General features: G+C 40.6%; 1 protein-coding gene and 2 long non-coding RNA genes across 4 annotated transcripts; 2 read left to right on the forward strand and 1 right to left on the reverse strand.

The window, feature by feature from the left end:
• Positions 1-665: 665 nt before the first annotated feature.
• On the reverse strand, positions 666-2,925 carry LOC135347531 (uncharacterized). Its single transcript, XR_010398409.1, has 5 exons — positions 2,544-2,925; positions 1,598-1,810; positions 1,392-1,514; positions 1,282-1,347; positions 666-985 (listed from the first exon to the last, which is right to left on the reverse strand). It is a non-coding gene; the product is annotated as an uncharacterized LOC135347531 (long non-coding RNA).
• Positions 2,926-4,144: 1,219 nt separating this feature from the next.
• LOC135347341 (sushi, von Willebrand factor type A, EGF and pentraxin domain-containing protein 1-like) lies at positions 4,145-7,027 on the forward strand. Of its 2 annotated transcripts, XM_064545300.1 has the most exons (5): positions 5,577-5,717; positions 5,773-5,963; positions 6,022-6,237; positions 6,336-6,539; positions 6,608-7,027. In XM_064545300.1, exons 2-5 carry the CDS (start codon positions 5,849-5,851, stop codon positions 6,874-6,876), a joined length of 804 nt encoding a protein of 267 aa, XP_064401370.1. In that variant the 5' UTR covers positions 5,577-5,717; positions 5,773-5,848; the 3' UTR covers positions 6,877-7,027. The 2 variants fall into 2 exon arrangements, with proteins under 2 accessions (XP_064401378.1, XP_064401370.1); XM_064545308.1 differs by lacking the exons at positions 6,022-6,237; positions 6,336-6,539; positions 6,608-7,027 and adding exons at positions 4,145-4,979; positions 5,041-5,388 and having other exon boundaries at positions 5,445-5,717; positions 5,773-5,951.
• Positions 7,028-9,562: 2,535 nt separating this feature from the next.
• Positions 9,563-10,336, forward strand: LOC135347633 (uncharacterized). Its single transcript, XR_010398486.1, has 3 exons — positions 9,563-9,700; positions 9,769-9,951; positions 10,001-10,336. It is a non-coding gene; the product is annotated as an uncharacterized LOC135347633 (long non-coding RNA).
• Positions 10,337-12,763: the final 2,427 nt, after the last annotated feature.

Genomic DNA, 12,763 nt, shown 5'->3' on the forward strand with positions numbered 1-12,763 from the left:
TAAGTTAGATTTCCTTGTTTCGATACAGGTGTCCATGGTGAATTCGTACCTGCTTCTCTCTAATAATTATAGGTATACTATATAGGAATGCAAGTATGAAGAAGCGCTCTTATTTTCTTTATTCTACATATATATATATGATACTATATCATGCAGAGGGCATGTGATTTAGTATATACGGATGGTCCCATGCAGAGCCACTTTGTAGACTTTAATGTAAAACATCATGTAAATCGCTTCCGTTTCCAATCCCTCTTCCACTTCTATCTATACTGGTAGTGTATATAGATCTATATGCATGACCATGCACCGTATTACCACAATAATTATATACACTGTTAAAAATGTGGTGCTATTGTAACACCCAAAAGTGAGGTAAAACCATTGTACCAAATATGGCACTCATATGTTATTAAAACACTCATTTTGGAGTTGTAACAGCATGAAAATGTGCTGTACTTGCACTTTCTTGGAGTTACTGCAACTCCAAACTGTGTGTAACTTTTACAACTACACCTACAATGGTGTTATTAAAGCACTGGGGATGGGTGCTGCTGTTACTACAGGTACAGTTGTCATTGCTACTCTTCATGCAAAGCATAAAATATTGCATGCATGCTTATTGCAATTCTCGATAAGCTCATGCACTTGACTTAAATGACGTAACATAATTATAGCATGTGTATAATGATATGCATCACGATAGCATACAATAAAAGTATGAAGATATGTATGCCTATAACCTCATAAAGTGTTTAATAACTACGACCACAATACACTTAGGCAGTTCGGGACCTTAAAAATAAAAAATAAAAGGGTGCCATGCAGACATGCACGTGGGTACTAAAATGTCAAAAACATAGTACAAGAGTTTCATAGAATGAATCTACTTCATACACTTCTTTCTCTACGATGACGAAGTAGTTCATTGATCCAGATTCAATAGCACTTTTTCTACCTTGAACGAACGTTGCATGTCATCCACCTGCATGTATATATTATGATGGGATAAGGATGGGGCTCACAAAAACAGTAGGCAGTGATATAAGTGAGTAGGAGACAATTATTCAAATAAGCCGAAAGCCTAACACTTTAACAACTGTTGTCACCTCTTCCAAATATCCAGTGTGCATGCATTACTGTGTATAATTATATATGTATGATGACAGGGTTATTCTCGTTATAATAAGCATATACCCCCCCACACAGGATGAATTCAAGGGCAATAGAAGAATCTGTTCTCAAGTATCAAGTATTTGTAACTGTTTATGCATTACATACGTGGAGCAGCAGCTTGACAAATATCATTTGTACTGTATCCTTCTTCTTACAGTATTATCTTCAGAACTGAATAAAAAAAAATGTGTTTGAAGATATAGGTTTCTATTTACCATTAGATTGTGACTGCACCAGTGACTGCATAGTCTTCGACCAGCTCCTGTAGCTTAACATTGTTCTCTTTTGTTCGAATTCTTTCCAATTTACCTCAAAAGTAAATCTATAGGTATCTTTTCCTGTAATTTCAAAAAATTCTATTACTACTGCAAACATTTACAGCTATATGCTTGAACACAATAATGATTAATAGTGAACTTACATAGACATAATCGGTCAGTGATGGATAGAAGGTAAGTATATACGCACATCTGTAACTGCTGGTCGATCATATCACTCCTGATAGCACCTTTGTTACGCTTTGTTTTTGGACTATTCCTTTTAAAGAGCAGTGGTTTATCTTTGGACAGATATTGAATCTCAATTTGCGACGCATATTCTTTAACCTCGTTTAAATAGCTCGACTCCATGAACCCTGCATGAAAAGAGTACCTATAGCTCTTACGATGCGATAATTTTGTAAGAAACAACCATTATCTTGTTGTCATTGGAAATTAATTTAACAATAATTGGAAGACAAAAATTATAATTATGATGATTTGTATGCAAATGTAGATACGTGTGAAAAACCAGTCTGACAGGAAAGTGTTCCTAACGCTCAACATACATCTAACTGACGGACACGTGCCCACAAAGCCCAACATATCAGACTGACAGACAAGTGCCCACAAAGCCCAACATATCAGACTGACGGACAGCTGCCCACAAAGCCCAACATATCACACTGACGGACAGCTGCCCACAAAGCCCAACATATCAGACTGACGGACAGCTGCCCACAAAGCCCAACATATCAGACTGACGGACAGCTGCCCACAAAGCCCAGCATATCAGACGGACGGACAGCTGCCCACAAAGCCCAACATATCAGACTGACGGACAGCTGCCCATAAAGCCCAGCATATCAAACGGACGGACAGCTGTCCACAAAGCCCAGCATATCAGACGGACGGACAGCTGCCCACAAAGCCCAACATATCAGACTGACGGACAGCTGCCCACAAAGCCCAACATATCAGACTGACGGACAGCTGCCCACAAAGCCCAACAAGAATTATTATATAGTTACAATTATAGTAGTGAGTAGTAGACTTGCAGTCTGTCTATGTCAAGCTTTTTAGCACAACAATGGTTTTGCAGCAACTTACTCTATAGTTCCGAGTCAAAGCAGTGTGCCATCTTGCAGTGTAGTACATCTAGCAACTTAGTCCATGTAGTACCAGAGCACAGTACAGAGCTAGAGTAGGCCTGGCGCCTTCGTACAGTTAAGGTGCACGCAGCTGTGTGCAGAGACTCTCATGCAGGCAGCTGTCTATCACAAGGTTCACGTGAGATCAGTGCTGCACGTCTACCACCCACGTTTTGTTTTGTTTATGTAGTCTTGGCTACCCACCACGCATTTGAGTCTGTGCTCATCAATTAATTATGATCATATCATCAGTGTATGCCCTTGCATGGAAGAGGGGAGGGGTGGGAGCAAAGTAAGAGTTAAATTTGCAGGGCAACTGTACGAGTAGAAAGAACACACTATAAGCCAGCTACTTTGCTAAATACAGGATGTATGATTCAGTTTCAGACGATTGAATTGTTAATAATTATTGTTGGGCATTAATTTGTCCGTTAGCGTGACATGCACATAGTCTAGTCCTCAATAGATGTTGCAACTTCAAACACATAGTTTTACAGTAACTAATAATGATAACTAGTACTGGTTCATCACATAAGTTATAAATACTGAATAGCTAAAATATTGCCGGTACACTTGAAAAGTGCACTAATTTTTTCTTGGAAAGTTCCTCACAGGGCCGATTGTTCCGTCATCAGTACAAGTGTGCTGCTTCACCCCTGTATACATAATTACGCATGTGATTAAAATTTATACTGAATAAGTATAATAAATAAGGTGACTATAATTATAATCTACTTGCATGCTTGAATACAAAGGTATAATAATTATACCAGATTCAACTATTTTAATGGAACGGGTTTGTTACTATATAAGCAACTATTTATTTACACATGCAACTACACGAATCATTATAGACTGGCCTTGATTTGCATGCAGGTGATTTGTAGAGGTGCTTACATTGCACCATGTATAGTGCTACAATCACACAATTCTTATTTGAGTAACACCATCTGTAGTTAGAGTAATATGATTTTAACAACTAGGTAAGTGCATGCACAACACTGTTTAAAGTGTTCCACAAGCACTTTTAAGTGTATAATAGCACCCTTTATTGTTCTAGTAACACGTAGCAGTTACGACTGCACTCTTAGTGTTGTGATAGCACCATTAGGTGAGTGTTGGCAGAGCACTTTGGGTGCTATTGTAACTACCCATTTTTAACAGTGTAATTATAATATTGCTTATATCTATACCACACATACAATTAAGTTATGTTACTTTCATCCCATACCCCACTGACTGTACCATAAACATCTATAGCCTACAGTAAGACGTACATCACATACCATATTAAATTATTAAACAGAAGTTACAATCTTTCCTTTTGGCATGCATAAAAACTCCAGATTGGAACTTTAAAACCACTCGTACAATTATATATGGTAAATTAGTACTAAACACAACAGACACAACGTTTTATATGCATGTAATACCCACACCCAATAACCCACTGTCTCATGACAGGAGCACATAGCAATAGGTAAAGATGTCACAATTAGCTTTTGCACTATTACTTGTCTCTATAATTATGTCCTGTTAAAATAATGTAGACTCGCAAGCCACTCCCTTTTCTCTGATTGGACGGGGGCGGGAGAAAAGGGACTGGTGACTCTGGGACACATTTTGTGTCTCTACCAGAATTTGGGTAGAGATTATTCATTGATTTTTCCACGTGATCCAAAAATTGCGTGAGGTTAAGTAGAATTGCGTAGCCTGCAAAAGTGATCGCGGGCTTCTTAGCTACAGTTTAAGAATGGATGCTAGTGCTAGAAAAGAGAAGATGATGGAGTAATAACATCATCAGGCATTCAGCTAGGATATAGTCATCTAAGACACCAGCAGAGATTAGCTTGTTTTAGTTTTACGTGATGAGAACTGGCAGCCGAAAGTCATTGGTTGCCTAAAGCTTTTAATAACCTGTACAATACAAGACAGATAATGGCAGACGGCAGCAGTTGAATTGAGAGTAGTCAGACTTGTACAAGCTGTCTTAAATCGCTGCCACTCCTCGGTTCAAAGAAGGACTGCCAAGATTTCTACGTTCATCAGCTGTTCCATGCTAATCCACAAGTTGTGGCACAACAGACACTGGTACAAGGATCTATAAAATCAAAAGGCTGGCTAGATAGATCTGTAGCTGTATACTTGTCTTCTGTGTGTCTTTAGCTTTTGACAGATCAGAATAAATTGGATAATTTGCACGTGACATTAATATTTAATAGCATTCCTGATTTACACAAGCTGTAGCCCAGAGTCACCAGTCCCTTTTCTCCCGCCCCCGTCCAATCAGAGAAAAGGGAGTGGCTTGCGAGTCTAAAAATAATGATGGTGAACTTGTTAGTGATCAACTTCAAGTATCTTCTGTTAGTGGTGATGATTAACTCTCAGATGGGAGGTATGAATAACAACTGAAGAGTGTATTTGGATGTTTGATTGAACCTGTTCCATTTCAACAGAGGCCTCTCTAGTGTCCAACACGAGTGTGGCGTGTCCTGAAGAGGCAGTTCTGTTCACATGCTCTGGTACTGGTACTGCATTGAGATGGCAAGTGGAACCTCCAGCAGAATGTGGGTTGATGTCAGTACAAAGTACAATCTTCATTGGTTCTGATGTTGGTCGAAGGGACACATTTCGATCTGGAGTGATAATGTTTGAGGCTGTTCTTGTGATCAATGATGGTGGAACTCTGACGTCCACTCTCATCAACCTCAGTGAAGTGTCTGTACTGGATGGTAGCAATGTCACCTGTTCTGTTTTCAATTTAAATAGTATTAATGTTGAACTACAGACAATATTGGTTGCTGGTGAGTAGCTATTATATCTTTATTATCAATCTAGCACTGCTTATGTTTACACACAGGTAATTCAACTTCTCCATTAAACCCCAATATATCCTCCTCTCTAAATCAACCCAGCTCATCCATTGTCTCTCTGAATTGGGACCCTCCCTCCTCTACTGGTGGTGTATCTGTCAGCTATGTCCTCATCATCTCCCCAACACCTCTCTCCGGGTCACCAGTCACCGTGGAGACTATCTCGGCACAGATAACTGTCTCCTACAACGCTCCCTACAATCTAACAATCAGAGCTGTCAACTGTGTTGGAATGAGTGAAACTAGAATTGTGAATCTGGGTAAGTTATTTATGATCATAATACATTGTTTACATTCCTTCTCTGTAATACACAGTGGTGTGCCCCACACCGTCTACTGTGCTGCTGGTGTGACCATCACCAACACACCTCCTGTCACTATTGGTGGATCCATGCTCACCTTCACTTGCAGTGGAGACAGTGAAGTGAGAACCTCAACCTGTGGCAGTAGTGGGTGGTCTCCTAACCCTGGGACCTTTGACTGTGGCATTCCACGGCCAGTTACAGGTATCATACATGCATGGGCAATTAACTCTCTAAAAGGAATGTTGATCTCATGCATTAGATCCCCCAGTCACCTGTGGTTCTCCTGCTGCACCGTCTAGAGGTAGTGTGGACATCAGTAGTAGGACACCACCCTTCTCACTGGGTTCAGAGGTCATCTATCGCTGTGATGAGGGACTATTCCCCCCTGATGTGAGAACCAGCATATGTACTGATGTAGAGGGTAGTGGAGAGTGGGTGGAGAATCCTGGGAGCTTGGTGTGCAGGGAGAGGCCAGGTAAAACGTAGCTGTTTAGAGGCAATTTTTTGATTCCTTTGAAAAAGTTCATTCTATATACGTACAATTGTATTAGCTTACGTTGACCGTCCATATAGTCAACTGCTCTCTTCCTGCTGAGCCCTGCAACAGTGCTATAGTGGACTATGAGAGGTTGAACGACACAGTGTTGGAGGGAACAGTGCTGACTTACCAGTGTGACAATGGACTATCACTGACTGGACCCAACAACATCACTTGCACTAATGCTGGAGTCTGGAGCACTGAGCCTGAGGCAATGAAGTGTGTACTTATGACTGAAGGTGATGAGCTTTGTAATTGTTTGCTATCCCATAGTACCTGCATATACGTATACTATCTCATCTCACAGTTTCTACTGTTGCTCCCTTGTTCTCCACTTTTGAAACTGTCGCTATCAGTGTGGTCATCACTTTCATTATCACTATAGTCATTGGATTCCTCACTGGACTCCTAGTGATACATGTTTTCTCTCGTAAGAAGGCGGTATACTCCCCAGCAACTGAAGGACAAACTAGTGTAAGAACCACTGCACCAGCTGGTCCTGTTTATGAGGAGGTGTCACCTAAAGAGGAGATAGAACTGACCACTAACCAGGCGTATGGACCGGTAGGACTGTGAACTGTGTATTTTATTTTCCACCCAACATTAGCTATATAATTATTTTATAGTCAGCATGCTCGTTTAAGTTAGATTAGTACAACTTTACGTTGTATAGTTTGAGCATAAGTACATCTGTTCATTAAAACCATCACATGTTTTATCAACAAAATAAGCAACAATTAATCTAAAGGAAATGAATCACAGCACATACATAAATATTGGTACTGAAACAGCATAATTATCATGACTGAAGTTAGGATAATTAAGTGACTGCATGTATATACAGTGAAACCTCCAGGTTTCAATACCGTATAGAGGGTAATTTTCGTGGGGCAAAATATTCGTGGTTTTTGTGGTTGAGGGTCTGACCACGAATATTTACCCACGAATGAAGCGAACTTGCCTACCTTTACCTACAGTGCAAGCTCCAACCACGAAAGTATTACCCACGAAATGTCTCAATATTGCTTAACCACAAATATTTTGTCCCCCTAAAATTACCCGCTACACGGTAGCCATCTATAAATGCTTTATGAGTCAATCTCTGCGGACAATGCAATTTAGTATTGGAGCATTGCTATACTTCTCTAATTCAGTTTGAAAAGATGTGCGAGACTGTCTATAATAGCAAGTTGAGGTTGACGGTTGGAGGTATTGCACTAGCCTCGAGACCAGGCCGTTCGTTGTCTGAAAGAACGCTCGGTCAAGTTCCAATGTACAACTTGTCTAATTGATCCAGGAATTTCTGGGACCGATAATTGCCCGCACAAGGTGTATTACCCATGAATATCATTATGATCATTTAATTGGTTTATGACAAGTGAGACAATGAAAGTGGTTGAGATTATGTAATGACTATCTTGCCCTACATTAGCTTATGGAGAAATCAAATGCAGAGTAGCATGCTATAGCTATAATAATTATGCTACTTGATTGTTTACTCAATAATTATAATGGTTACGATTGTTTTTGTAACAGTTTTGCTTTCAACCTTTATGATCACAGCAGTTTTTATCAGGATTATCTTGCTGTCCCAAGTAGGTGGACACAACACACAGTTGCAGAAGCTGAACAACACCTTGCGTATATTCTTCATTGCATGCTGCAGCCTTATATCTGTTTGGAAGTTGTTCCATTAATGATCCTTACCCACCCACACGGCCTGGCCCATGGGGGGGGGGGGGGGAGGCCGGGGAAAGAGAGAAAGATCCTAGCTCTCTTAATTTTGCCCCCGAGCTATTAGGTACTGGCCCCCAGACTATCCCAGAGCACGCAGCAAAATCTTGGTCCACACCACTCCTCTGAGTCCTCAGAGACACCATCACTGTCCCTTACCCGTCGTCCTGCAGGTGGTATCTCGCACGGCAGCGCTCAGGCTCCGCCGGATTGGTTTAATAGGTCGGAATTGTCCTCTTGTAACTTGTCTCATTCATGCACATCTTCATAATCATGGCAATCTTACACAAAACAGTAGCAATAGAAATATATAGTGGTACAACAATTATAAGCACAGCAGATCTTTGAACCTGCAAAAGAGAAAAATTAATGTTGAAGAAATAAAACTCGTGAATATTTATTTATGAGGAACCACAATAATTATGCTTAAATTAACAGTAATGCTCACTGAAGCCAGCTGCAACTCATATCATCCAAGACGGTAAAGATCCACTACACAATGAGTGAGACAAGACTACTGTTCTAAAGGGTCTTGCAATCTACAACCATTATTTGCACAGTAGGGCGTGCCCCGAAAATGCGCGCCCGTGTGTTTCCTTGACTTTTGCATCAGCACCCTACTTGATATCCGCCACTGATGAATATTATATAAAAGCTATTGCTAATAGCTAGTATTAGCTTTATAATAGCTTTGAAACTTCCATTGAGGCGGTGATTTCATTATCCTATAATTATAACCGGTGGGATACTGAGTGCGCGCAGAGGTAGTTAATTCTAAATACAAGTCTTGTAACAAGGACGCTGGACCGATGTTTGCTCTCACTCTAGTATTGTTAACTTTTTTATGGCAACAGGTAGAAGGTAGGCCTATGCCTTGACTTATCACATGTATAATTATGTATAGTAGTGTAATTAAGTCCGCTCTAACTAGATCTAGTAAGCCTTTAATAAGTGAAAAAGTAAACATTATAATTATTCCATAGAGGATATAATTTTATACCATTGATTAAAGAGTTCAACTATCTTTTGTATATAGCAACTTTGACACCCAACTCCACTGTGTGGTGTCCTGACGACACTGTAAACTTCACCTGTACTGTATGGGAAATCACTCTACCAGGTCAAGGAGCCGATATCACTATCACCTTGAGTTCTGTCAACATTGATGTGACACAAGGAGTATTTCATGATATTCTCACTGACACTGGCACTTGGCACTTGGGGAATGGTTACTGCCACTCTCATCTCACTGTCTCAGGCATCTACTGTGAATGGTTATATGGTATCGTGTGGTGGAGTGAGCTCACAAGAGAGTTCTCTCACTGTCACTGTGGCTGGTGAGTTATTTGTTTGTAACATGACGTTGTGATTAATGGATCCACAGATCCACCCTCCCCTCAACTTAACACAGAAGTATCCTCCACTAAAAATCAACCCAGTTCTTCTAATATCACTCTGGACTGGGAAGCTCCCTCCTCTACTGGTGGTGTGTCTGTCAGCTATTTCCTCACCATCTCCCCAACACCGGTACCTCTCTCTGGATCACCAATCATAGTGGAGACCACCTTTGCACAAATAGTTGTCTCCTACAACACTCCCTACAATGTGACCATCAGAGCTGTCAACTGTGCTGGAATGAGTCAAGAAAGTCAAATTGTGGATCTAAGTAAGCCATTTCATGGTCATAAAACATACATATAATTATACTCGTTCCTTATCTTTAAATCAATGCAGTGATATGCCCTACACCATCTACTGCTGTTGGGATGCTTATCACCAACACACCTCCTGTCACTATTGGTGGATCCATGCTCACCTTCACTTGCAGTGGAGACAGTGAAGTGAGAACCTCAACCTGTGGTAGTAGTGGGTGGTCTCCTGACCCTGAGACCTTCGACTGAAGCAGTCCAGTTACAGGTATCATACATGGGCACTATCTAAAAGAAATGTTGATCTCATGCATTAGTTCCCCAAGTCAGCTGTGGTTCTCCTGCTATACCATCTAGAGGTAGTTTGGACATCAATGGTGGGACACCACCCTTCTCACTGAGTTCACAAGTCATCTATCGCTGTGATGAGGGACTGTTCCCTCCTGATGTGAGGACCAGCACATGCACTGATGTGGGGGGTAGGGGAGAGTGGGTGGACAATCCTGGGAGCTTGGTGTGCAGAGAGAGGCCAGGTGAAATGTAGTTGGGCCAAGCCAACTTCTAGGCAGGCCAGTAAAAAAATCTGGAGAGTGGGAGTTTTTAGACTCTTAAATTGTTAGGCTTCCTAAACCACACTGAGTTTTGTGGTAACCTTATGGAGTGGGTGGTTGTGGGTGTTTTTTAGCAAAAAGTGACTCGCTTGCATTCGTGAAGCGTGTAATTAAGTTGGCTTGGCCTTGTTCAGAGGATTTTTGATTTCCTTCATTCTATAATTTCTATGACTTGTATTAGCTTACTTTCGTTCCACACTTTCTTAGTATTCAATGGCAGGTTATTGAGTGCTCGTGTTGAGCTGATTGAGATACAAACATGTACTCATAGTCATTATCTGACCGTCCCTATAGTCAACTGCTCTCTTCCTCTTGAGCCTTGCAACGGTGGTATAGTGGACTATGAGAGGTTGAACGAGATAGTGTCGGAGGAAACAGTGCTGACTTACCAGTGTGACAGTAGACTCTCACTGACTGGACCTAACAACGTCACTTGCACTAATGCTGGAGTCTGGAGCACAGAGCCTGAGGCAATCATTTGTGTACTTATGACCGAAGGTGATGAGCTTTGTAATTGTTTGCTATCTACTATATTCCATCTCACAGTTTCTACTGTCGCTCCTTTGTTCTCCACTTCTGCAACTGTCGCTATCAGTGTGGTCATCACTTTCATTCTCACTCTAGTCATTGGATTCCTCACTGGACTCCTAGTGATGCATGTTTTCTCTCATAAGAAAGCAGTGTACTCCCCGGCAACTGAAGGACAAGTTAACGTAGGACCCACTACACTAGCTGGTCCTGTTTATGAAGAGGTGTCACCCAAAGAGAAGATTGAACTGAACACTAACTAGGCGTATGGACCAATAGGACTGTGAACCTCGTTCACTCTTTATTTTAATATTCAATAGCAATAAAACTTTCATTATTATACCGTGGTTTTTCTGACTTCCTCAATCGAGTAATAAAATCTTTTGAACCAAACTCGAAAGTTATTATAACTACGTCTCGGTGCATGTGTGGTAGTATGTGCATTATATATACCTTATAGCTCTCAATAATCTATTGTTTTTCTTGCAGCTTTCATTAGTAAACAATACATGTAGCACTGCATCTGTTCACATAACAGAAAAACAACAGAATTTATTGTCAGACTTGTCCAGATTCCTGTAGCAAATATAAATCACAGCACATAAAGCATTTGTAATTATTATTAACGAGTCTCGCTATGTTTTGCTTCACTAGAGACTCGTGCAAGGTTTACCATGATAATTATTTGCAAGTGGCAAGACCGCATGCAATTACCACAATATCATTAATAGCGACGTAGCACTAGAAACTCTATGTATCACATGCAGTATCCTGATGTCACGAAAACCGCAGCGACTTAGAATCTTATCTGATATGCTGACTGTGCAACACGAGTCTCTACACAAGTGTGTGTGAGGGGGGTTAGTATTATCAGGGGCTCATAAATAAGAGAAGGAAAGTTAAATTATACTCTGGGATCACGTTTCCTAATTGCCTGTAGTAACCTATAATTTGCTTCGTCTGTTACAGAACACAAAGGATTCGGAAGGTGATACACTCCATACTAGCTAAACTGTAACAGGATTGTAAAATAAAACCAACCAGTTAGGTCCCATAATACAGTGTAGCTAGTATCTTTAAAGGTTTCTTAATGGAGCTTTCTTACTTGTAGCGTTGACAGTATATACACCTCAAATTATCAGTACAGTCTATATAGTCTATACAGTGTCTCACTCACTGGTGACGCTAGTGAGAGTTCAAAATCTGCAATGTGTATATGTACTGATCGTACAGACAAAGAGAGTAGGTGCACAGTGCCATACTGTTTACACTTAATTGAATATAAGCTGATGAATAGCTTTTGAAAACATGTATTGTCACCAATATTATTATAGTTACAGTGTGGTAACGATAGTTTTTCTCACCTGTACTCGTCTGGGAACACAGGGCCAGAAGTGGTAGTTTACAGCTTGTAAACTATGTTTGTGCTTGCGAGTGTACATCATAGTTTACAATGTTGTTGAATTTTAGTTCATCTACAATAGTTTCCTTCATAGTTTACAAAGAAAGTTGATAGTGTACAACGTTGTATACTACTGTAAATGAACTCTTTTGGCCCTGTGGAAGCATCTCAGGAAGTTGGCACAGGCCAGACAGGTGACTAAACGAGGGGTGGGATATGCACTGATTTAAACATTGGTAGACTAACAGTCATCACGGAAACACTCCAACAGTACTAAAAAAAAGGAGTTCAGGGAATATAATACGTAAACCTCCATAGTTTTTTACGGCTTATTATCGAGGTCAGCATAAGAGCACTGTATCTCCGCTTTCGCGAAATTGAATTTGACCACCCTCTGAAAAATAACGTTAAGCTTACAGCCACTAAAAACTAGGTTAGAGTAGTTTTGAGAAAACCGATTTATTAGTGACCTCATAATTAGCTAAGTGACGGACCCCTCGGTTACAGCTGGAATACACACAGACACAGACACACACACA

The sequence above is a fragment of the Halichondria panicea genome, chromosome 1 (assembly GCF_963675165.1).
Source record: "Halichondria panicea chromosome 1, odHalPani1.1, whole genome shotgun sequence".
Lineage (NCBI taxonomy): Eukaryota > Metazoa > Porifera > Demospongiae > Suberitida > Halichondriidae > Halichondria > Halichondria panicea.

Excerpts from the sequence above, each read along its gene's own strand:
- LOC135347341 (XM_064545300.1), top strand. The coding sequence starts at position 5,849 with ATGCTCACCTTCACTTGCAGTGGAGACAGTGAAGTGAGAACCTCAACC. Across the intron at positions 6,238-6,335 it reads GGTGTGCAGGGAGAGGCCAG|TCAACTGCTCTCTTCCTGCT; the intron begins GTAAAACGTAGC and ends CCGTCCATATAG. Across the intron at positions 6,540-6,607 it reads GTGTGTACTTATGACTGAAG|TTTCTACTGTTGCTCCCTTG; the intron begins GTGATGAGCTTT and ends CTCATCTCACAG.